The 27,330-nt window shown below is 32.6% G+C and overlaps 1 protein-coding gene across 2 annotated transcripts; it reads left to right on the top strand.

The window, feature by feature from the left end:
* The first annotated feature begins 160 nt into the window (after nt 1-160).
* Nucleotides 161-25,744, top strand: LOC140049581 (ribonuclease H2 subunit B-like). Of its 2 annotated transcripts, none has more exons than XM_072094487.1 (9): nt 161-291; nt 3,639-3,710; nt 4,031-4,138; nt 5,442-5,515; nt 5,994-6,108; nt 10,207-10,377; nt 11,020-11,101; nt 17,940-18,063; nt 23,452-25,744. In XM_072094487.1, exons 1-9 carry the CDS (start codon nt 231-233, stop codon nt 23,545-23,547), a joined length of 903 nt encoding a protein of 300 aa, XP_071950588.1. In that variant the 5' UTR covers nt 161-230; the 3' UTR covers nt 23,548-25,744. The 2 variants fall into 2 exon arrangements, with proteins under 2 accessions (XP_071950588.1, XP_071950589.1); XM_072094488.1 differs by having other exon boundaries at nt 164-295.
* The last annotated feature ends 1,586 nt before the right edge of the window (nt 25,745-27,330 follow it).

A 27,330-nucleotide genomic window follows, 5' to 3' on the forward strand; every position in this document is an offset into this window, starting at 1 on the left:
AAAGAGCAAAATCTGATCTTGTTTTGTATTTGAGTAAGGCCTTGATTTAAGCCAAAAGAATGTTTCTATTTCATTTGTGAAGTTTGGCCATGTTTTCAAAATCCGTTCTGGACCGTATATTTTTCGCAATTTCAAAGATCCACATGAAAAATCCGCGCGAAAAAAAAAATCACATCGCTAGGCCTAATGTAGCGTTTCTGTAAAGAAGTTTAAAACAAGTAACTTGTAAAATGAGTACTAATGTAGATTCTAACAAAGATAATGTTTCACAGTGGGTTGCATTTTTTCCAAGTAGGTACTATATATTTATTGCATTGATTGTTTGCTAGGCTAGGTTAGATAGGCCTACTAGGCCTGCCCTAGATTGAAGAAGCATGCGGTCTGCAGAGAGGAGAAGGCCTAGGCTAAGCCTAGCTAGCCTATTGTTGGGACGTTTCGCCCCAGACAAGTGATGTTTTGGTCCGGGACGATTCGGTCCATTACAGGGTCGGTTAACAATGATTCTGTATACATTTATACATAAATTAGCCTCCTCAATAACACTAGGCCTAGCTAGGGCCTATGCAGTTTATTATAATATACTCTAGGCTAGGCCCTAGGCCTAGTATAGGTAATTAATAGGCCTATAGCCTAGGCTTGGGGGTCAGGCTAGGTAGGCTCCCTACTCTAGTCTTAGTTAGGCTAGGCCTAGTAGTACTAAACAGCTCTCCTAGTAATAATAATACAGAAGGGCCCACTAGCTAGCAACTTGTCTCATAGATTCGACATTAGTATACAGTATAGTATTGTATTTCTTTGTATTTGATATTTTATTATCTGATAATCAATATTTAATGATGTTGGTTGACCAGCTCACTCAGATCAGAGAGGCAAAATTTGGACGGAAAGATTAGTTAGGCGAAACAGATGATAGAAAAAGGGCGCTAGTTCGGTTTCGCACCTGTCGTTTATTTCGACTCAAAATTGGTTAAGTAACTTTATTGTGAGTACCACACCTTAGAATTAGGCCTCAAAAATACTTTTACAAAGGAGATCACACAAAAGTAACAAATAAATCGTTTAAATTGATGAATTTACAGACGTGGTTCCCGCACATCGGTTCGTGAATTTCGCATATTCCATGTTCAATGTTGTTATGGAGCGCCAAAAGAGCAATCATAATAAAGGGCTAAAAACTCGGTAAATTGCATATATTTAATGCATTTATTGGTGAAAATTACGTTAAATTTAAAATCATATTTTGTCAATGTCAATGCAACAATAACATTACTGTTGATACTGTACATGGTTTTCGCAGGAACTTTTAGAAATGAAAGTCGACAAATTCATCATCATATTACATGTACTGTAGGGGTATACCTGATCTAAATAATATTCCTCTTAGTCTTACTCTTAGGCCTAGGGTTGGTTGCTATTTGAAAACAGCAAATTGCATCACTGGTACCAAGCCACTGATGATGGCGAGGAAGTACGTGCTCTCCTATTGGATTTTAGCAAAGCGTATGATATGATTGACCAGCACATTTTAATTAGAAAGTTAAAGAACATAGGTATCGACGAAGTTCTTGTAGCATGGATTCAAGCTTTTCTTGCAGATAGAAAACACAGAGTGAAATTGAAGAATGTCTTCTCACCGTGGCTAAAACCAAACGGAGGAATCCCACAAGGATCATGGCTTGGTCCAATTCTGTTTGTTGCCTTCATTGATGACCTCCAGGTCGATCTGCCGCTTATGAAATATATGGACGATACCACCTTTTACCAAAGATATAATAAGAACTCCGAGTGCAAAATTCAAGATAGTATGAACAGTATATTTAAATGGTGCGAAGAAAATGGTATGAAACTGAATGAGAAAAAATCGGTTGAACTGCGCATTACATGTAAGAGAACACCAACTGAGTTTGACCCAATCACTGTGAATGGATCTGAAGTCAAGTGTGTTGAGCATGCAAAGTTACTAGGTGTCAATCTTGACCGTAAATTGTCGTGGCAGACGCATGTTGACTGTTTAACCAAGCGCGTTGTACCAAGGTTGTTTTTTCTTAAGCAACTCAAGAGGTCTGGCCTAGATAGACTGGAACTGCTCCGATACTATCAGTATCAAGCAGTGATACGACCAGTTCTCGAATATGCCTGTGCTGTTTGGTCCCCGAGTTTATCCAAAGCACAATCTGACCAAATCGAACATGTCCAAAGAAGAGCGTGTAACTGTAACATAATATGCCCCGATGGTACCTCGTATGCTGATACCCGCAGATACCTTAACATCATCACTCTATCTGAACGCCACGAGAAGTTGTCAAGAAAATTCTTTGATAAAATGAAAAAAGAAGATCATATATTACACTCTCTCTTACCTAAACCTCCCACACACAACCATCAGCTCCGACGCGTTAGATCGTTCACCCTCCCCAAAGTCTGGACACAACTCACAAAAAACTTCATTACTTTCCACGGAGTTTTCAATGATTGGTGAATGATCAGTAACTGAGTTATGATAAGCAAATTGTGAACCTCTATTGGTTTGTGTTACTGGATGTACTGTACTATGATGGCCATTGAAAGACTGATTTGTGGACTATGATATATTTTAGTATTACTTGTTTGGACTGTGTTATACTATGTGTTTACATATTTACTATTATATTTATGTCAACTTCATCACTGCTTACTTGATGCAATAAAGGAAATAAATAAATAAATAAATAAAATTATTAGCAGTAAAATGTTACAGCATTTTTATTGACAAAATTAAATTGTATTTCAATAATAAAGAATAATTAAAAGAAGTTGCATTCCACTGAGTTTTTAACCATCTATTGTTGTTGCTCTTTTGGCGCTCCATAGAAACGAAAATATTGAACTTCGAGTATGCTAAATTCGCGAACGGTATGCGAGAAACATGTCTGTAAAATCATCAATTAAATTATTTATTTGTTACTTTTTATGTGATTCTTCTTTATAAAAGTACTTATGAGGCCCAATTTTAAGGTGTGGTATTCACAATAAGTTGCTTAACAATTTGGAGTCAAAAGGAAGTCGAAATAAAAACAGGTGCAAAACGAAACTAGCGCCAGAAAAAGAGTGTTCCGGACCATGGAGTTATAAATTAGATACCTCCATAAGGGAGTGTGGCGCAGTGTGTTGGACTACTGATCGTGAGATCGCGGTTTGAATCCAACTCTGCCCATTGCTTGTATCCTTAGGCAAGATACTTTATACTTATACTCTCTCCACGCAGGTGTATAAATGGGTACACGGTTAGATCAAGACTCAACTTTGCGCTGATTACTAGCTGCATTATGGGAGTTTGTTTCCATACATGTTTAATGCAAAAAAATGACCGGGGTAATAACTAATAATGTTAGCGCTTAGAGGTTTCACATTAGGTGCTATATAAATCCAGGATATTATTAGAATATTATTATTATTCCATGTTCCAGACAACACAGACAGGCCTCTGCTTGGTTGACTATATTTTTGTTTAGTTATTGAGTACATACTTTTCTTTTTTCAACCAAATTTGTTGTCAAAGAGTCATTAAAATGGCTTAAAAATATTTGTGTTTTTAAATTATTTGTACCTAAATTGTTCTTAAATCTAACATAGTTTAATTTTATTTTTGACACTTTTAGAATGTGAGCTAACAACAGAAAATGATGAATGTGAACGGCCTGTGTTTATTAAACTAAGACATCCAAAAACTGGTAAATTTATATTTGTTATTGTACAATAATCATTTTGCAATCTGTCTTTCAGATATAAATTTATAACTTGAAAAAAATACAGATGTTACAACAATATCTGGGAAATATGTTCTATTTAAAAATTGCTTCTTTCCAATGAGATGTACTTATTATTGTTCTTAGACTACTGTATATCTTTCATTTTATGTTTGCTTATACAGTAATATAATTTAGTGTTCCCAAAATAATTATCTCAGTAAATTTAGTAACTGGGAAGGTCACTTTAATTTCCTGTAGTAATTATAATCCTATTCAATTTTAACTGTTAAATTTCATTTCAGATAAATGTGCTATGTATCTAGTTGGCAATGATGGATACAGGATATATGAGGTTTTTGCAAACAAAGAGAAATGTAGTTCATGGTTTATAGGAGAAACTGTTCAAAAAGGTAAATCAGTACACTCTTTGTGTTATTCATGGTTTTCTAAACTTTGATTACATGTTAAAGCCCCATTCCCTACGTTTTTTAGATCTAATTTAAGATCACAAACTATATTTAATGTAAAAATAATACTATATGGTCTTATTGCGATAAATTTTTTCGTCTTTAAACGGTTAAAAATGTGAAAAATAAATCGATTCTAATAATTATAGAGGCCCGCTATAAATCCCAAAATGCATTGCGCGCGGTTTGATATTTTTGTTTTTCACCTGTAATTCGCCCACTTTTCGATCGATCGTGAAGCCAAAACAAACGGAAGACTCCTAACTTTTCAGCGAAAATACCGGGTTTTCCCCAATTTGTATCAACGGAGTCTGGCAAAAATAGAAAGACAATTAATGCAGCAACTATACAACGTCAGGCTAGGTATATAGCTAGCGTACGATGTTCGTACGTTATCGATGTTTACCAGCTAGGCCTACAAAACTAAGCCTAGCTAGGCTAGGCCTAAGACCGTCCACGAGAGGTCGATCGCCGCGAGCTACTTAGGTAGTGCATTGTTTCTCACTTTTTATCATAATTTACCATAAAACGTACATTTAAGACAAGGAATGACATGGTTTAATGTTTTTAAAGTGATATATGTATTATTTTCCAAAAAACGTCCAAAATTGCAGGGAAGGGGTCTTTAAGGGAGAAAGTGGCAATCTATTCAAGAGATCTGATGTGCAGTAAATTATTCAATTGAAAGTATAATATGTTGATTGGGAAATGGCAGCACCTATTCAATTAAAGAGTTGTAAAGAGTTTGATTGGGAAAAGGCAGCATGTATTCAATTAATCAGTTTTAAAGAGTTTGATTGAGAAATGGCAGCACATATTCAATTAAAGAGTTGTAAAGAGTTTGATTGGGAAATGGCAGCACCTATTCAATTAATCAGTTTTAAAGAGTTTGATTGAGAAATGGCAGCACATATTCAATTAATGAGTTGTAAAGAGTTTGATTGGGAAAAGGCAGCATGTATTTAATACACGTATACAAGGTTAATGAAAAGGCTGAGAAATAATACATTAAGAGATGATGTAAGAAATTTATTTGGAGTGGTCAGCAAGTATTCAAGAGATTTATGAGGTTGGTTGTGAGAGAGCAGCAGGTATTCAGGTGTAAATAAGAGATTGATTGCTCAAGAGGGCTGCAGAAATTTAATTATTAGATTTGTAAGAGTTTTGAGAGGCAATAAATTAAATACAAGTTTGGTTGTTAGATGGAACGTGTATCTATAAGGTTTCAAAACATTATTTTTTTCAGATGGAAGTTTACAGATATTGACCCCTGTGGATCCTCTCTTTTTAGTTCTGCCATACCTTATGAAATCTGCTACGGTAAGATGTGTCTTGTAATAAATAATCGTGATACCATACTTAGTTTAAAGTATTTAAATATATGATACGATAATTTGTACATTATGATCATTACAGAAGTTTTTCAAATTTATAAATAATAATATAGTTCATTCTTATATAGTGCATATAAGCAAGCTCTCAATGCGCAGCACATTATAAGCACTTTTAACAATCGGCAAATTGTCCCAAATTGATTAAAATAAAAATGAGAGGGAAACAGATTACAAAGAACTAAAAAGGTGGATTTTTGAAAAGGTTTTTTAAAACTTTGATAGAAGGTGAATTTTGAATGGAATGCGAAGATTGTTCCACAGTTTAGGAACAACTTTATTCATGTCTTTATTATCTTGGCATATATACAACAAGTAATCAATTTGGCCAAAAAAAGTACTTGGAGTCTATAGTAGTACTAGTAAGTAGTCCATAACAAATTTTTTTCAAATCTTTTATTTTTTAGAATGGAATGTTCATGACTATAGACCAAATAATTTCAGATGCTGATTACCCACAATGCAACAGACTTGTAAAATGTTGTGAAAAATGCGACATGAGCCAAGTTTCAGACACTAAAGGTAAGATTATTTTAATATTAGTCATCACTCACCACTAAGAAATGAGTTGAGACAGAGTTAAAAAGGGACTAGCAAAATATGCAAGAGAAAACATTCACATGCCTTAAACCATGCTACTCTGATAATTTTAAACTACAAAGAAAATAAAAAAAAAACATAAACAAGTATAAAAAGAAAAATCTTCAAATCAAATTAAAAATTGTATTCTCTATCCATGAATTTGAAAAGCATTATTTACGGTTTTAGTAGGGCGGCCAATGTGAGCTTTTTCATCATGGGGGGCATTTTCTGTTAATAGCAGGCAACCATGTGGAATATATCCCTTATGGGATGACAAAAAAGATAGGGGTGGATGCCGCTCTCAAATTTCAGGTCAAAGGTCATTTTCAAGGTTATAAGGTCAAATATGGTAAAATAGAGGTTTAAGCTGTTTTCAACAACATATAAGCTAATTAAAAGAAATGTAACCATTATTGGATCATTATTGACATATTGCTGCAGATGGTGAAGTTCATCAATTTTTGAACTTACAAGTTTAAAGGTCATTTTCAAGGTCATAAGGTCAAATAGAGCACAGACACTGTTAATTATCGGTATTAATAATTGAAATAAATATAATTTTCATGATAGCCTTGGGCTGATGGTTATAGTGTGGTATCAAAAAGATCAGAATTGTACTGGGAAGATTTTAAAATTTTTGAGTCACTCTTGGAAGGTGTTCAAGGAATGGAGAGGATGAGTCCTAGAGTATCAAAATAACCGAAATTGGAGGCCTACTGGAATGTCTTAAATTTCATTTAAAAACGGTCACAGAGGGTTTGTGGGTTGGGAGTAATGGGCGGCATGGGCACATGCCAATATTCGAAGTTTTTCTGGGATGGAAGGAGGTAACGCTCTGTGGTGGGTATTTCTTCAAGCACTGATATATAATGCCTACTGGCCATGTGGGTAACGGCAAACGATTGAATCACAACCACATATGCATGCTTTCTGTAACAACTTCATCTGGCTCTTTAGTTTACATACACATGTAACAAGTTCCAAACTGACAACTGGGTTAGGGGCTTCCAAACAACCCGATTCATTTAGGCCACAACCTGATCTCTGCCTGATAGTTGGCTCGTATGTTTAGGTTCTATGATGTCTGTATTCACCATAGGTGAGTTTTTTTAATTTTAAGTGTTTCCCGAAGTAGAAATACAGGTACTTAAATATTTATTGAATGAGTGAAGTGAAATACTTAATATTTAAGGGAAATATATATCACTAGTGTTAATGGTATATGGTCACTGAGTCTAGATGGAGGTAGCACCAAAGTGTAGTCTGTAGTCTATACAGTTATCTGCTGAAGAGTACCATATATTTGGCAATATTAAACTTTAGTGTACACTGTACGTGGAAAGTCTTAATCTTAATCAATTCCATTTACAAGGAGTGGATGCGTTACAAATGATTTCCAGTATGACCTCTTCCCATAATCAGCAAATAATGATGTGCTGCAATGGCATGGAAGCTGGTTAGATTATTCTTAATAGGTTTTCAACCACTTTATTGTTCACTATACCAGACATCGTCCATACTTTTGAAGGCTACTGTTACAAAGTGCATATCATTAATTAACATCAACTTTCATGTATAATTGCAAGCTCTTTGTTATTGACATAAAGAATGTCTAAAAACTGTGTGATATTTGTTCTCCTCCAAACCGATGAGTGTGGCCCAAAACACATACGGAAGTACAGATTAGTACATTGGGACTATCCTTTCAATCGTGTCACTGCTTTTATCCACCCCTTTCTAATGTAATGATCAAATACAACAAAATGACGAAATATCTAGGTAACTTGCATAAATACTTGCATAGTCACCAAATGTTTACAGCCATGTTTACTGCATCCTATAGTGCATGACCATCATGTTTTTACTGTAAGTTTTCTTCTGGAACATCTGTGGGTATTTCAACGCCATCCATCAAGATGTGAAGTCATATTTGGTTAAAGATATTAAAATTGGGTTATGATCATACTCCAATGGTTCATCAGCAGATTTTCTGTCAGTTATATACTTTATCGAAACAGTTGCCTTATAGAAATCCGCAAAGGTTTAGAGCGATGCTTTCTCAGTGGCTCATGTAGTTCTAAGTTCTACTGTTTTTCTTTTTTTCAATAAGTTGTTACTTTAAATATAAGATCTTCCTTATCATCTGTCAGTTCGAAAGAATATTGTGTATTATGTGTGATTCGTGATCAGTCTGACCATGTCATGCAGAACCTATCAATGAAGTACAGCGTTTCTTGTTATACCAATGATTCTATTTTGAATTGATCAATCATCCACTCAGTGTTTAGAATATTGGTTCTGATAGTAAATTTGTTTACCCTTTTGACCTAATTTCTACAACGAATCCAATCGGTTTTTAAATGTGTTGGTGGTTTCAGAAATGACGACTTTGGTTGGCAAACTATTAAAATATATAATTACTAATTGTGAAAAAGTGGATCTCCTATCAGTCCTTTGTGAAATTTAGGTTTAAAAAGTCTAAGCTGATGTCCTTGTGTATTTCTGCTTAGATTGCATCTTATTTGAAGGAAGTCTTCCTTGGCTACACCCTCGAAATCTTTTGAAAATTTTCAATCAAGTCACCATGAATTCGTCTGTCATACAGGGGTGTTCGGCCAAGCCAACTTTAAACGGTCTTCATATGAATAAGAATGGGTAGCTGGAATTTGATTTGTCGCATGACGCTGTCCTCTTCAAGTGCATTTACTTTTTGGGAGAAATGGATTTCATACCTGGACACAGTACGTAACGTAATGTTTGTAAATAACGTTAAAACCGTCTTTATCCATGTGTATAAAGGACTTCTTAATTACTTAAGGAGTTTTATATTTGTTATCACCGTCAGCCATGATAGCATAGATGCGAAGGCCTCAAGAAGAAGTCCCCAATTACCACTCCTTCCAACCTTGATAAAGTCCAATAGTCAGGGTTTTTGAAAACAAAGACTCGATACCCAGGTTTCTCTTTGGAGATTTCTTGAAACAACAAACTTCAATAAAAACTTGTATCATTGAAATAATGAAAAAAATGTTTAAATAATTACATTATAGGGGGTCTCTGACCCAAACAAAAACATCTCGACATTAGGTTATATTAGGTCTCTGTTTTCGAAATTTTTCTAAAAACAAATTTCTAAATATTATTACATTATTATAGGTAATATTATTAATTTTTCTAAAAACAAATTTCTAAATATTACTGTATTACATTATTATAGGTAATATTAATATTATAGTAAAAGACCAATCTTTTGGCACATATGGCGTTTCATACATATAACACTTGACCTATTTTTTCCGACAAAAATCAAAACGATGACTGGTGGACAACATAAAAAAGACAAATTTACAACAGACTGGGAAAAGCCTATTAAAAAACTGTGTGTACTTTACAGAAATATGTGAAAATAACATTTTGAGAAAATGACACTTTTATATCTAATTTCCTATGTTTTTATGTGTAAAATTAAATGTTTATCTCATAATTACTATAATATGAAGCATCAGTTGATCTTCAGATATACCTTTTTTGGATAGATCTGATGATGTAGATGATTTTCCGTGAATAAAAAAAAATCCTATATTTTGACCTTGTTTGACCTCTTGACCACATAAACTGACCTTAAAACCCAAAACTGAAGATGGCATCCACCCCTATCGTTTTTGTCACCCCACAAAGGATACATTCAACATGGTTGCCTGCTATTAACAAAAAATGCCCCCCAAACTTTTTATAGAGGACTTTTGTGTATTTGGCCTCTCTACTATTTCCTATTGTCAAAAATATGTTTCTTAATTGGATAATAATTTAAGTATATAGTTTTTAATCGTCATCATCATCATCATCATCATCATCAGATTGTTGTCTGTAAAAGTCGATCGAGGATCAATTTGTGTTTGCCATCTTAATGTTTGCTGCCATCAATTTTACTTAAAGCTTTATAATTGTATTTATTGTCGGCTTTTTAATGGGCTTGTTTCATTATGATATTAATGTATGATAATTTGTCTTTCCTTTTCTTAACTTAACTTTTCATAGGAAGTGAAGATTTCCAAGCTTACCGATACAATGAAGAAAAGACAATCACATGGCTCTCAGCGAAAGTAAAACAGGTCGAAATAAAACTAGATGAAAAACGTATCCATGTCACCAGTGGTGCTAAATCCGCATCATTCGTACGGAATAGCAAAGAAAATGCTATTGAAAGAGGTATATTATTTTATTTTTCCTAATTTATAAATAATAAAATGCTCATGCTGGTCCCTCTCCTCTTCATGGTACGGTAGGTGACGCTGCACTGCAGCTCTCATGGGTCTGCAGACGATCTAATCCAAATCTCAATTTGAGGATGAATATTATCGTACAAATACAAATAAAAATCCAAATTTACAAAATCCAAAGTACAAAAACAGAGATAAATGTCAAGTAAAAACAAAACAGGTCACTAAACACATGCTAGTTTTGACAAATTAAAACAGACTTAAAACAAAACTTTAAAATATCAAAAAGTAGATTAATAAATAAAAATTTGCTAGCTAATGAGCTAGATTTAAAACATAGGAATTGAGCAGACAAGAGGCAGAGTTACTATACTATTGGACTATAGTAAGATTGGAAAAATGTAATGTCGCCAGCCTTCTGCATGTCAAGTGTGTGATTATTCCTATAGGTCAACTTCTAATACTGACGTCTGCAGCCTTCAGTAACTTATTCTGTAACCTATCAATTTCATTTTATAGCAAGCAGATCATTGACTTGAGTTTTCTGTTTTCTATCCAGATCACTGAGTTAAACTGGTTTAAAGTTAAATTAATAATAATCAATATTATTGAACTAATTTATATTTTTCAGAGCAGTACACAAAATATGCTGTTGGTCTTGTTCGTGATTATCTAAACATATCATTAGCAGAGAAGTTAACCACACATTTTGGGTATGTACTATATTAGTAGCTAGCATTGCTGTTAGGAGGACTGGCATTTATCAATCTTGTTGCTTAAGACAAGAAGTTGTTCAATGAAAATTATATTTAATTTGAATTTTAATCTTAATATCTGTTTTACATTTTAACTTGCAGAAATGCTCACATTTAAGACTGCTTGTATTTGCAGGCGCGAATTTAGGTGGGGACTAAACAGGCTCCAGCCCCACTAAAATTGAACAGCCATCCCTTTTACCTATTTTTAAAAAATAAAAGGACTACATATTGAACGCAAATCAAAACAAAACACCGTCGACTCTGTATAAAGAACCATCAAACAATCAACGGTTTCCACACAGAACACTGCATCTCTAACATATGAAAAAAAATGTTATGTCACTGTGTTTACCGGAAGAAAATGTTTGATCATTTTGGTGATTGCTTGCGATACATGGCAGTGTCATTTCCTGGCCAGCTAGACTAGTGGGATCAATGTGCCATTTATCATGTTTTTTTGTGCAAGAGTACCATTTCCGACCATCTAGGGGTGTCATTGCTTCCATGGCGAGGCATGTGGCTCAAAATACTTGTGTGTCTCCCCTATTTCTAAATCCTGGATTTGCTCCTGATTTGTACACTACCAGTATGATCAGGCCAAACTTGTTATGTTTGCCATGAATCACATCAACTGAGAAACAGGGGTCAGAACAAAAAACTAGTTAGCTGATCATGTTATTGTTAATGACTGAATATATATTTCTTGCTGTAAAACTACTATGCTCTACATGCCTGACATTATATTTTGATGGCTCCAGGTTATTCTGCAAGTCCTGCATTTTCTTTACACTCTTACACATTAAAACATCTATTGCAAAACAATTTAGTCAGACAATTGTTAATTTTGCTTGGTGAAAGCTGTACTGTAGTATATTGTTTAAATTCATCTTATAATCATAACAATATACCATATGTTACCATGACAAACAACTTAATCCCGATTTTACACACTCTAAACACTTGCTAATAATAGCGTTAATGGTGGACTCATCACAAATTCTGTACATTAAAAATAAATTACATAGATATAAACAATATCACATCGACATATATTATGGCTCTAATAAATTGAAAAATAGACAAACAAAAATTGTACATCTAATTTCCATAGTTACGCTAGTTTTATGATCATATTCCCCTCATGCTTGGTTAAAAATTAATTAATGACAGAATTAAGTATCTTAATCATTATCTCTGATCATAAGACATACTTAATTATTATAGCTCTAATACATTGAAAAATGGGCAAACTGTACACCTAATTTCCATAGTTACGCTAGTTTAATAATCATCCGATCATGGATAATTAATTATCTTCCTTTTAATTATGTAGTAAAGAATATATTATTATTATTATTATTATTATTATTATTATTATAAAGAATTATTCTTCTACTCCATGTTTTAATATATTTTCTGAATGTTATGACATTATATATAAAAACAAGACAATAGTCCTAATCATAAAATTACATAGATATAAACAATAACATATTGACATAATTATTATAGCTCTTACATAGAAAAATGGTATGTCTGTTAAACACCTAGTTTCCATAGTTACGCTAGTTTTATAATCATCATCACATCACGCTTGGTTATAAATTAATGAATGATGGAATTAATTATCTTCTTTTAATATATTTTCTAAATGTTATTACATTATATTAAAAACAAGACAATAGTACCTGATCATAAATACATATCTTTAGTTAACAATAGTTTTAACGACAGGAGTATATTAAATGTTCCAAACAATAGACCTGGTCATAAATATACCTTAATATGGTTTCTAAATTGTAATGCTTCACATATTAAAAACAAATTAGGCCTGTCATATTCTACTTCCATGCATTTTCTATAATAATGATACTTATATGTAGGCAGCCCTTGTCTGTTTTATATTCTCAACTTTGTCTGGTATAACAGTCTTCTTTTATGAAAAGTTTCTAAATATTTATTAGTTTCTAAATGTTTTCATATTAACAGGTATCACGTGTGTTTAGTTCTGAAAAGAACTGCTGAGTTGCTTGATGTTTCGATCAATGTATTTTGATAGTCCTCAGGAGTGAGAAAACATGTGATGTACTACAAATTTTATACAAACATACATATTGATTTCGCCATGCAAAGCTTCAAACAATATAAGTAATATCAGATTTAACCTACATATTGATGGTAAAAAAACACGAAAAACCCTTAAACTCTGTTGCTATAATAAAATTATTTTCGCAGTGTCTTTAATGCAACACAACCAGTCTTGATACTCTTTAAAGAATAGACTATACATGGTCTTTGTTTCACTGTCCTTGAAGTTGTGGTTGTCTATTTTCTTTATAACAATGGGATTTTTTCTCTAAATTGAAGTAATGGCTGGTTTAAACACGTGTAAGTGCACTAATGTAAAGATCGATCTAATCAGTATTCTAGAAGTAATCAAATGACAGGAAAATCATTTTGTTTTGTCTTTTTTCATGTATTCATAGAGATATTATAGTGAACTATAATATCTCTATGATTCATTGCAGTTGTCAGGCAACAAATGAGTACTTATAGATTTTGTTTTTTGGGCATTGATATGTTTCGTGTTTTAGTTTTACCAAGACATACTCATACTGTTTTATTTCAAAAACGAACTTAATACATTAAAGAATTAAATCTTTTGTTTTCTGATATTGATTGCAATCAGTGTTTTATTAAACATTATTTTAACAATTTTCTCTATTCTCTCTATCAGACTGTGTACTGTAGTTGTACATTGTTGTATTTGCAAATGAGATAAGTTTATAATCATATGTTACTAAACTGACTTAAGTCTAATTTACTGTGTGTTTGGTAAAATTATGTCAGAGTGGACCAACAGTGTGACATCGGACATTGCAAAAGTTACATAATACCTGTTCTATCATTCCTCTTATTTTATTTATCACCTTTATTACTAAATAATGTGTTTTGTCTCTCGTACATCTACATTTTAACGTCTCTATTGGTTACCAGTAAAACAGCTTATCTATTAATACAAAGATGTTTTTTTATCCAAATCCAAGTTTTTCCCCACAATACATTTCTCGCATTAATTAATGTAATGTAATGTAATTAAATGTAACTTGTAGTCGTATACTTAACATCCACCACTCTCTAATTATCCACCATTTTGGTTGAAGTTGTGTTGAGAGGAGAGAATTGGCCATTTATAATTGTAAAACTCATTTTGTTGTGATTCCCTAAAACCTATAACCCCTTATATATTTTTCTTGGTTTTCATTTATGTTTTATTTATTAGTTATCCGCTTGATATACCAAGCGGATAACTCCTTGTTATTGTATGAGATCAACATTTCTTTTCTGTATTATTCTTCTTTCCTTCCTTCCTTTTTGTGAGTCGCGTTTCTCTAAAATGTGTAAACATAACATTTCATAACTTTGACAACATATGGGCATTTACGTGAAGTTGTGCACCTCCTATTTTTGAATGACGTCATAGTTGCGCAACGTGACTTACGCGCAATTTTATGAATTTCAATGATTGATCATAGATTAAAAACCAAAAGTCATTTAGTATTGACACTTTGACAAAATTTAAGTCATATCAGGGGCAAACTTTCTACGGATTAAAAATGGCATGTTTCACAAGAAGTTACGCGCGCACGCGCATTTAAAATTTCAAAATGCGCAAAATTAATTTCTAATCAACTTTTTACGCGTTTCACGTAGCGTGGTGCGGCGCGCACGTAGCGATAAAAACATATTTTTTTCTCTTGAATTATATTTTTCAAGCCTTTCCTAGTAATTTGAAAACAATTTAGACCTTTTCCAGTTTAAATAACGCCATACGAACACGTTGAATTAGACAATTTGTGCGCGTTTTTTATGAAAAAGCTTAAAAAATCATCAAAATAATGTCTTTTTTTAAACAGTCATAGTTTCTAAATTAAACCGTGAACCGTTTATTTTTATTACAAAATCTAGAAGTTGATGAGTTGCAGATATCGGATCATGCATCGATAAGGCTAAAAAAACATTGTGACGTAATCGTATGGCCACACGAATGTAAAATATAGGATTTTTGTCTGTTTCGTTATTGCTCATCACATTCAATGGAGCGCATCACGCTTATCTGTATTCCTTTTTCTCCTATATTTATATATTGTCTAGGTCAATCAACTTTCTTTAGCATGAGATAAAAATATTTTAATTTTTATAACGTCATCATGCCTAAAAATTTTAATTACGTGGGTCATTAATTTCATCTTTACAGTAAATTTTAATCTGTAATAGCTCGTAAGAATAAAATGTGATAATCACGATTAAAACATTTTCTGGAAGCTATAGGATTGTAGATACGAATTCATGTAAACATTTTGCCAATCGGATGTTGTGACGTCATCATATTGCCAGTTGAATAAAAAAAGTCGTATTTTCATATTTTGCGTAATAGTTCATCACATTTAAAAGGGTGCGCATCTATATTATTTTACGTATTCAAATTTCTTCTACACGTTAATATGTTGTTCCTGAGATAATTTCCTTCTGAAATTGCTATTTAAGTGTTTCATTTTGATACCGTCGCCATGTTAAAAATTGGAATAAATGGCGGGTCCCGTAATTTCACCTATTCTACACTGTATGTAATATGTATACAGATTATACTGTTTGCATGTATACTATATGACACAAAATTGACAGAATTCAGCACTAACAGCATATCATATTCTTCAGTTCTTGTCATAATGCCATAATCTTTATCTGTGTGCAATATTCCAACGTATGACGTGCACGTGGCGTTTGTCGTTGTGCGGATAACTAACTCGTCAAAGTGACGAGTTTCATGTCTAGTTTAATCTTGTCTTTGCACTGAATTACACTTACAATGCTAAATCATTGATTTCCAAAGTGGCTAGGCTCGCACTGGCCGATCGCCAAGTCGCCATGGGCGAAAACGTTTCCAGATTGGCGAAAAATAAAACGGCTACTTTAGCCATTTTGGCGATGTCATAATGATAAAATAGATAATCAAATAATCATTTTGGCGAAAGCATAAAGTCCAACTAAAAGGTCCATTTGTCGATCTCCAAGGATTTATTTTGTTCGTTATCACGTTTTTACTTCAAGCTCCATTTTTCGTCAACTTGTTTCGTTGTACCAGGCGTCTCTTTGTTATTTCAATATGATGGAGATAGCAGGTGTAGACTGCATAGAGAGACAGACGTTACACGACACATGGATGATGAAGTCTACCCAAACTATCACGTGTTGTGCGCTGCACAAACGATTACGATAGCCGACGGTCGGCTAATTACCGGGATTGTCTATTTTTCGATAGGGGTGTACTTTTCCGATTAAAAAGAAACATTATAGTATCTTCGATGAATGACGTCTTAATCTTATCGAAATCAACAATTTATGCGTTATGCATTTTAGACTCTTCCAATTTAATGTAGTTTAATATTTTACCCGTAATAAACTTCCCTCGTGCGTCAGTAGAGTAAACAAAACAACATGCGGGAAATGGTAGAGTCTAACGGGGATTTAGCTAAACACACACGTGCATTATTTCCACAGCTGAGCGGGGCCGGCCGCCGGCTTCTGTGTTGTTGTGTAAATAAATAATCGGGACGACGGTATATAAACAGGGAGTTGTAAAATACAACTCCCTGGTATAAATTTCTCGCCCTGACAGAAACGCTTCGGCGCAGCCTTGAGGGATGGAAAGACGTGTACTCTGTGCTTTGGCTTATATTATCTTAGGTTCAACAACGATACGAGGGAATTAAATTTTCCTCAATATTTTTAGCATACGACATACCGTCGTACATAATTTTGTAGGCCGGCGGGGCGGTACTGCACTTTCGCACCTCTTGAGCATACCCAATTTAACTTTAACCCGCTGCGCGGCGGTGACGCTGAGTGACCGTGAAGTCTAGGACACGATTTTTGCCTGGAAGCCATCACACAAACATGACCAGCCAAGCGTAAAAAACAAAAGTAACATAGCGTTCAGGGGATTTCAGAAAATGTTTCTATTGATAACTGTATGAATGCTGTATGATTAAAAACAATTTGAACAATTGTTTTGATCATGTAAAAAAATACAAAAAAAATATTTTTTTCAATCATACAGTGATTTAGGCATGGTTTTTTATCTCAATGCCTTACAAAAATGTTCAGGGAACAGTGTATAGACCTGTTGACATAGATAAATTGACTAAAATGTTTTTACCACTATATTTCAAAAATTTTTAATTTTGGCTATAAACCGATTCATTTGGCTAAATAAAAAAATTTGACTTTAGCCATTTTGGCTATAGATAAACTGATTTGACTAAAAAAAATATTTTGACTTTCGCCAAATGGCTAAACAAAATAAAATTTTAGTGCTACCCCAGAGTGGTTCAGTAGAGAACAATAACAATATAAGAAAAATATTTTAAAGACAACAAACAAAGTAATTTACATTAGTAAAAGGTTTATCTACAGAACATACAGTATATATAAAAATTAAACCTTAATCAGTAATATTTTGGATTGAAAGTAAAATTCATCAAACAAAGTCTGTTTAACAGTATTTTCGAGAGAGTTTTCTAAGAAGTCCTGGAATCAAATGGTGTTAATACAGGTTATTAGTTAGCGATGAGGAGAATGATTAATCCATACTTTGGGAGCAAGCATGGGTTGCATTCCATAGTGCTTCAAGAATTGTTATTGGTGTTTATAAATTAAAAAATATTAACCATTTAAAACAAAAATATTAACCATTTAAAACAAATACTGTACGATTTGTTTTTTCCTTCAGCATTGAAGAAAAGGTGACACCTAAGAGAGAGCCAGCAGCCAAAAGGATAAAGCTATCAAAGGATCTTCCAGAAGCCACTGAGGATTACAGTAAATATCTTAAAGAAAAACCTTCAAAAGGAAAGGTAAGTCAAAAATAAAGATTTTTATAATTATATATTTTTATAAATTATAATATTGTATGTATGATATAAGTTATGGAGCTGTAGCTTGGTGGTTACGTGTTTGTCTTCCATTAAAATGGTCCAGGGTTCAATCCTGACCTAGTGCGAGCACAATGTAGTTTCCATCATGTTGGCTAAGTACTTGATGTTGTAATAGTGCCAGAGTTGTACAGTTTTTTGTGATGTCATAAACACATATGTATATTGCAGTTTAATTAAAAACTCAGTTGTTTTCCTGTATTCCATGGCAACAACTATTTATTTATTTATTTTGGTATATAACATACAAACAGCAGCACTTAAATTAAAGGCTGAAAACGGTAGCAAACCAAACACCTTATAATAAATATACCCTGCATATCTATCCTACGTCCTCTATCTTGCCTATTTATTTGTTTTTCAATACATACGCTACCTTTTAAGATTATTATATAATTATAAGTTTTACCTTTTTAGCCGCAGAAAGTACTAAAGTTACAGAAATAATATTTTTGAATATAATGAAATAAACTCATACAAATGTTTGCATTTTTTGATTTAATCTCTCTTGTTTTGTTTTTTAAAAACTGTTAATTGATAATGTAGTGAGAAATGATAAATAAACGTTGATTCGATTGAGTTATTGAGGTTATTGACATTGTGGTGTGACACAAATCCTTCCCACACGTACAGTAGCAGTTGGTCAAAACATTTTATTTGTAAAAATTTGTATCTTAACAAATAGCATTGATTTTAGCATTACAATTTTGTTGCTTCAAATTGCAAGTATGTTATAGCCTTTTGTTTATCAGTTGATGTTCTTAGTAACAAAATCATTACCTGCAGGAATAATATCCACAAATGACATCACAATACATTTATTGTTGCCAATAGATATCACAATAAGGTTTGTTACACTGACAGAATTGAATTGAAAATCATTTTTAGTTTATTAATAATAATAGGAAAGAAATTTAAACAAAAGAATTGAATTCGTCACATTTGATGAGTTCGGTTTATCCATGTCATGTATTAGCAGTGTTACTATAGTCAAGTCAAGTATCATTTACAGTATTGTCATTTGTTTTAAGAAAAAAACATATAAATTCTGTTTCCTCTGTTGGCAGAACACAATATCCAACGGACACAACACGTACTCAAAACAAAAACATTTCAAAAAGTGTCTACATGATGTTTAGGCTGTAATAGCTCCTGGAAAAAAACTACCAATTTAATCCTTGTATAAGTGATAATATCATCCACAAGAAAAGACAAACCAACACAGAACAGAGCCAACAGAGCTGTGTCATCATTAGGTGATCATTTAGAATAAAATGACATTTTTGCGCACGCGATTTTTAAAAAGGGTACAAAATAAAATTTGATGTATACATCACATTCTACTCACAATCCTTAGTACATTCTCCGACTTTGAGTCCATTCCGACTTAAAATAACGCTATACGAGCATGTTAAAAATGACAAAATGCACACATTAATTGTACAAAAGTGCTAAAAATGGTAAAAAATAAGGCCTTTTTAAAATGAATATAACGCTTCAGAATGGCAGGTGACCCCCAATTTTTTTAACTTATTATGGTAGCCAATAAGTTGTAGATATAAATATATATACATATTAGACGTACAAAATGGTATGACGTCATCAAATGGCCACTTGAATTTAAAAATTAGTAATTTTTTTCTTTTTGTGTGGGTTATCACATTCAATAGAGCGCATCTCCGTTATTTGAGCCCGATTTTCGCACAAATTTTAGTATGTGCTTGCTCAATTAATTATCTTTCTTATGAGTTGTCAAAATTTTATTTTGGTGACGTCATCACGCGTAAAAACTTGAATAACCTACGTCGTCTAATTTCAGCTACACCATACATTTGAATATCTTATAGCTCTTCATAATTAAAGGTGACCTTGAAGATTATAACTTATTATGAAAGCTGATGAAATCTAGATATGAATTGATATAAAAATTAAGCCTATCGGATGTAGTGATGTTATCATATGGCCAGTTGAAGTTAAAAAGTAGTTTTTAAATTTCTTTAGTCGAAGTTATACAAATTTCAAAGAGCGCGCATTGCGCTTCTACGTGTCAAATTCTCTTCCAATCCTTATATTTATTTGCTCTATTCAATATCTTTCGAAATTGTCATCTTCGAGTTTATTTTGATAATTCCATCATACCAAAAAAATAGAGCATGATGTGGGTCCCGTAATTTCACCTATGCTACACTGTATATAGATATACTGTATATATTGTGTATGAAACATAATAGGTACAACTCAGCACTATAAGTGTATATGCATCATGTCATAGGATGGCGTACATCAGCTTTTTACGATCATATGTTAACGTACGTGCATGTTTAAAAAATGTTAATTTCATTAAAATGATAACAATGATCACCTATAATTCGTCAAAGTGACGAATTAAATTCTAGTTTATTTTATTATTGTACAGAATAAAAGCATTGGTTACATTACAAGACCCACCATTTTTCCAATTGACACCATCATCAGATAGGTAATTGTCTGAGCAAGAACATATTAACATTTTGAAGAAAAGGAAATCGGGCACATAGAAGCGAAATGGGCACTGTTTTTCTATGAACTGAACAAAATGATGCCATATAATAAAATAAAATCATACTGTAACATTTGATCGACCAAAACCTTTCATAAGTTTTTTATTTATTTATTTTATTTTTATTTATTCGACTTCTCACTAACTCAGTTAGTGAAGGATCTGGACCAACAGGTGGTAAACACCTCTAAAACGGTCCAGTCCCAATTTGCACAGTGGCTGTGTGTGACAGTGGCTATGTTTGTGTGGACTACTACACCGGCGTAACCCCTGGTGTGGACTACTACACCGGGGTAACCCCCTACTCGTCTCGAAAGATGTACTAGGTTCTTTAAAGTGCGCATGAGCTATGTGTACACTGGACCTACGGTTTATAGTCCTTATCCGAGAAGACTCGTTCTACCACCAGAAAAAAAATGATGTGATGTGGAGCGAGTGAGCCTCGAACCCTTGCCGATGTTATGGCTACGTAATTACGGTTCCACTGTCTTAACCGCTCAAGTTCATCAATACAAGGGGAGCTACAGTATAATAAATCTATGCCTGTTCTTGTAGAAATTTGCATTATATTGCCCATTTTCGTATGTAATTTATAGTTATTGAATTTAATGGAATGTATCACGAATCTAATGTGAAAACTGTTTATCTAAACTAACAATTTTGAAATAATAATGGCCTGAAACTTGATTATAAAATGATTTTGAACAATTCATATGTTTCAATGCGTGTTTGTGCACATAATCCCTTAATATGAATTACCATGTATGTTTTCATTTTTCAGTTTCAATAACTATCAAATGCTTTTTTTTTTTTCTTCTGTAATGCTTATTTTTCACCTGTTGAAATTTACCATTTACAAATAATTGTGTGTTTGACCCATATTTGTTATAGGTTTTCTTTTTCTTGCTCAAAACCTACAGCTCTGATAAAGTTTTGGGTTTTCTTAAAAATCACAAATTAAAAAAAAAAATCTCTTGTTCGTGGCATCCATTTGCAACTGTTTTCAATAATATTAGTTGTATCAAGACTTTGATTGTTTGCAATGTAATTTCATATTGCTTATTAATGTTTAAATACTGTATAAGTAAGGCTGATGTTAAATGTTGATAATAATATCGACAATGATAATTGTAAAAGCTTTTACGCATATTGTATATATTGAGCATGTTTATCAGGCGCCAAGTCTATTTGAATTCACCGCTAGTTCAATACCTTTTATACCATACTAATGGTTTAATACATGGTAAGTATCGTCTACCAAAGATTGTTAGCTGTCATTAAGTTTTTTCTAATCAATTTTGTTTGTATTCTGAAAGTTGGATACATTTCTGCCCACTTAATGACGTTTGAATTTGATTGATTTGTTTTATACAAATTTTACAACAGTGTAATCTAGCAGTTCCGACATATCGTTGCTTGTCAAGTCAATAATTATACATGAGTTGTTTTTCTCTTATCTAAAAGCTTTTGGCTTTTGTATACTCTATTTTTATTCAACTGTTGTTTATTGACTACCAAGTTCCAACATTTTAATAGGTTTGATAAGTAATCTGTTATAGTAAAACATGCCTTAAAAAATTAACAAATGTGATTTTCCAGAATGAAAACTTTATATAACACACTGTAATGTACATTTGATTGGGTGAATTGTTTTCATCTGCATTGCATTATTTTTTCAATTGTATCGATCAACTCCATGTTGCTAATTTTTTTATGGATTTTGATTCTCGATACCATCAGAATGAAGATTTTTTTACTGGATACTAGACGGCTGTCAGTATTGAGCAATTTGCATAATTAGCATAAACAAAATGGCCGCTAGTTTCATACAAACATGCTATATTTCTGGAAATACTGGACGTAGAGTAGTGAGATAACGTTGGTGTCAAATTGTTCACAATGTATATGATTATATTGGCTCTAACAGAAACTTTTTTGTAAAATTGACCAGAAACCCCTTTTTAGCAATTTGACCTTTGACCTCTTTTTACTAAGTAAGTAACAGATCAGAGAGAATTAAATCTAGGAACACATTGTTCCCAAGATATACATTTATTGCTTGAAAATAACTGGAAGTGCAGTTAATATTGACCTTTGACATAATTTGCATTGCATTATTTTCTCAAATTCAAACGGTCAACTCCATGTTGCTAATTTTTTTCGTTGGACTGGATGTATATAAATGTGCGTCTGTATACCACCAACATGTAAAATCTGTCATTGATAACTATAATCTACTCAAATTTAGATTATAGTTAACGCATCAGTAGACGGCCTGAAGTTCAAACAAAATATCAGCTTGTCATTTTATTTTTCTTTAAACAAATTTAGGCAGTTTTTTCAGAGGTTTCTTTAATTAATTTCTGAATTATGAATACATTTAAAAGTTATAATGCATGGAAGAAAATTATCATATGTTATTAATCGCCATATGCAAGATCACTTCAATACAAACAAAAAACAAATTTCAACATTCAATTTGAAAAACGCCTATTATGAGCACCTTCAGGAGCCAGAAAAGTGACCCCATAGCATCATATATGCAAGTGATCACGGGTGTATATAATGGGTACAGGTTATATCAAGACACAACTTTGTGCTGATTATTAGCTGCATTAATATGGGAGTATGTTTCCATCGTGTTTGATTATAAACATGACCGGGTAATAATGTGCAGCGCATTGTGAGCTTGCTTATATGCGCTATATAAGAATGAACTATTATTATTATTCTTTTTTTTTAGTTTTATTATTTTCTTTTTTACTTAACAGCAAAGCAAATTGACAACTCAACAGAAGTGTCTACAGAAAGTGGATAAAAAAGGGATGAAGAGTATATCCAGTTTTTTTGGCAAACCATCAAAATGAATCAACAAATAAAAAGTAGCATTGAAAAGAAAATTCTGTTTTTAAAATGTCTATGGTTGATATAGTTGAATCTCTTGGTGTAGACACCTAATTGTGGCCAGCTGCTAATGCTCAGAGGCAGCCAGGGGTAGCCCACAAGGATGAAGGTGGGTCCATACACACAATATCCAAAGGTGAAGTAGTGCTGGCGGTCATAGAGAGTCAGCCCATCTGGGATTGTTTGTATTGGATTTCACAATATTCATGACAAAACATATAATAGTAGACCATACAAAAAGCTGTTGCCCGGATGACTAGGGCAACAATCTGCCCATGATTGTCACTCATTCAAAATCCTCTGTTATTCATAATAATAGTAAATATTAAATGACTGTGGAAAAACATTGATTGCATTTTCCCGACTTGAAAATTGTTTTTCACAAAGTACATTTTCTATAAAAGATACTGAAAATAAAGTTACTGAATCTACTGATCAACAATTTAATATAAATAAAGTAAAGTTCCTAGAAAAAATTGAGCGGCTCTCTCTCCCCGCATCAAAATAGTTCAACCTGTAGTTCCAACTGTATAGTATATGATAGAAAATTTTAACATAGAGTTCTCTTCAATCAAACAAGTTCTTTTGAAGCCACGTTTTGGTAATTTTGAAAACTCCAGACTTTGCAATTTAATTAAACAATTGTAAATATTGTAATTAACAGGGAATACTTTCGCCAGTGTAGCATAGCAAAAAGATATACAAAACAACCTTCTTGCTACACATTTCTACAATTGTGTAGCAAAAAATATGACTAAAAAAATCAGTTTGATTCGCAATATTGCTAAACAAAATTTTAAAATGAAATTTTTCCATAATTAACTTCTTGTAACATACAGTAATAATACAAACTGAATATCAATTCATATTTCCCGAATTAAATTTCTTTTAAAATAGCAAAAGTTTTCGTCTAAACTGATTGTTTTGCCATACAGCATAAATGAAATAGAAAATATGATGTGGCCAAATATGGTAGTGATATGCACACATCTGTTAGTGATATGACATCATCATGTCCATATTTGGGTCCATCACATTTTTTTGTCACATAAAGTTTGGATAGAGCTTTAGATATTTCATGTTGTCTTTGAAAATAATTTATTTAAATATGCATTGACAAAAAGTTTAAAAAACTGCAATGCCATATAAAAAATGAAGATTTATAAATAATATTTATAAATCTTCATTTTTTATATATTATTATTATATTATAGTAAAACAAACTTGTTTGACATTGTCAAGAGGACAGACTATTGAAAACATAAGAGGACAACAGTTAGTTTAAGTCTCTACTGAACAAAATGTGAACATTGAAAATTGCCCCAAGGCTGTTTTTATGGTCTTTTCATGTTATTACATCAGTCGACGTTTCGATTTTGAACCGCCATACGCCAACATATTATTTATCATTTTACTAATATTAATTTCAAGCACAGTCTATTAGAACAAAGAATGAACAATAGCCGTTTTATCAAACCACCATGTTGTTTAATATTGTCATAACATAATATAGTATAATAAATTCGATATTCTTTTTGTATCGTCTAAGATTTTGTTTAGTTTGTCGCATCGAGTATTTATTATCTATTTTCTTACAATGTTATATTGTTTATACAATATAAGCATTTTGTAGGTTTCAGGCAACGGCGAATCAGAATGGGAGTCGTGAAATAATCTTGTTTTATAAGATTTCATCCTATACCTTCATAAAGTAAAATCTATCGAAAGTAAAAGGATATCGTTGCATATTTTTCACAATAGAACGTCATCAAATACCAGTAAAAATCAAAGAAAACATCCCGGTAGCACCGGTTCAATTTTCTTTTACTAAAGGGAAGATTGTTTCACACAAGTTCCTTCTAAAGCTTTGTCAACACTATCAAATTTATGTGACAAAAACAATGTAATGTTCCCATGGACATGATTCCATATCACTACCATATTTGGGCATATCGTCACCATATGGCACATTACAATTTTTTGTCAAACTAGTTTGATAGTGTAGACAGAGCTTTATTGACCGCTAACGGGCAACTTGGTTAATGTCATTATAGGTGCATTAATAATCCGGGAATCACCCTTTAAGTTTCATATGAAACCGATTGTTGCCTTTGCCGTTTTTTACGTGTGTCGATTCTTAAATCAATGTCATTTACTGTTCTAAGTACCAACCAATTAGGTAAAACATATTTGTTACGCAATTCATTCTAAATGTTGAATAAATAATTGCATTATTGATCAAATTAATGGCGCGGTAATGTAAAATAATATTTGGTTTTTACATCATAATTTATGATTAAAATAAACAGTATAAAATCATTAAGAAAGTATCATAACATCCGAGTACTATTAAAGCTACCTGCGTTGCCATTGATTTACAGTTTTTCTTTACCACAACATTTAGTTTAAAAGCGTATGGTATCATTTCCAATTATGTCTGTCGCGCACAATGCGTGACGTAAGCCATACACAAAAAGCAATTAAACCCAAACACTCTTATTGTTTGCGGTTATAAAAGTAGTTAATGGATTCGTTGCCAATATTAAATAACGAACAGTGCAAAATATCGGCAGACGATAAAAAACAAAAGAAAATCGTGAATCGGAGATGTAATTATGGATAAGTATTGACACAGCTTTCAATGTGTCGTCTTAAGTCACCCGATTCTCTGTAAGGTCTCTACTATGACGACATCTTTTCAGTATCATGGGTACATTCTGTGATACAGTATTTATATGCATTGTTAGAAAGGTTAGGCTTTATATTGTCTATTTTGCAAACGTGGCATATGTGACACTTTATTACAGAATGTGATACTTTACAAAATATAGCTACTGGTATCGGTGACGATTGTTCGGTACCTTGTTGACCAAAACTGTATGGATTCGTAGATAAGTAGAAAAATTTAACTTTTGTATTATTCTGGTATTGATTGGCGGCCAGAAATACATCTGTCCTTCACAAAATTATATTCTGTCCGATTTGGATGAGTGGGCTGGTTTCCTTTGGTTGAAGATCGAAAATAAATATAAAAATAAATTAAAGCTATATTTAAAATATTTATAACAATTCCTGTTTTTTCACAAATATTTCAATTTGGGCCAAGTAGTAATGGAGGTGGTGACGAAATGTTAATGTTAACTGCACTGTTTTTGTTTTCAAAAGCAGTGTTTTTGTTATTTTGAAAACTGGTGTGGTTCGTGGTCTATAATGGAAAATAACGTTGTTAAGAATCGTGATTTTACTGGGTTAGATGGTAATGTACCATGGTAATGCATGATAAAAACATGATAAAAACATGTTTATATTATATAGCTTGAGCGAATAATAGCAATTCCCCCAAAGCGCCATTAACTATTATTATTATTTGACGTTTTGTAGTTCGGCTTGGTGCCGTTTTGTCTTACTGATCACAGTGTATTTTGCGAATCGCATTAATTGTAATAAATACACAGGAAGACAACCTTGTTTGATCAATTGATCCCCGGGCTATCGCTTTAATTAATCCTTCCAATTATTTTCATTTATATCAAATGGTAGACATATTTTGTCTAATCTTGTAATTTCCAAAGTAGATTAAATTTTGAAATCAGACAGATATAATAACTTTGAATGTTTATACATATTACTAATATTTGTTTTCGTTATTAAAGTATATGTTATCATCTATGTTATTGTTTATTCATGTACAATAAACTGTGAGTGTATTGTTTGTAGATAGCGATTTGTAGAAAGCAGTGTTAATA

This window comes from Antedon mediterranea, chromosome 5 (genome assembly GCF_964355755.1).
Source record: "Antedon mediterranea chromosome 5, ecAntMedi1.1, whole genome shotgun sequence".
In the NCBI taxonomy this organism is placed as follows: Eukaryota; Metazoa; Echinodermata; class Crinoidea; order Comatulida; family Antedonidae; genus Antedon; species Antedon mediterranea.

Bases quoted from the DNA above. Each gene is read 5' to 3' on its own strand.
- LOC140049581 (XM_072094487.1), top strand. From the start codon at position 231: ATGAGTACTAATGTAGATTCTAACAAAGATAATGTTTCACAGTGGGTT. The intron at 292-3,638 runs GTAGGTACTATA...TGACACTTTTAG, and splicing joins GTGGGTTGCATTTTTTCCAA to AATGTGAGCTAACAACAGAA. The intron at 6,109-10,206 runs GTAAGATTATTT...AACTTTTCATAG, and splicing joins CCAAGTTTCAGACACTAAAG to GAAGTGAAGATTTCCAAGCT.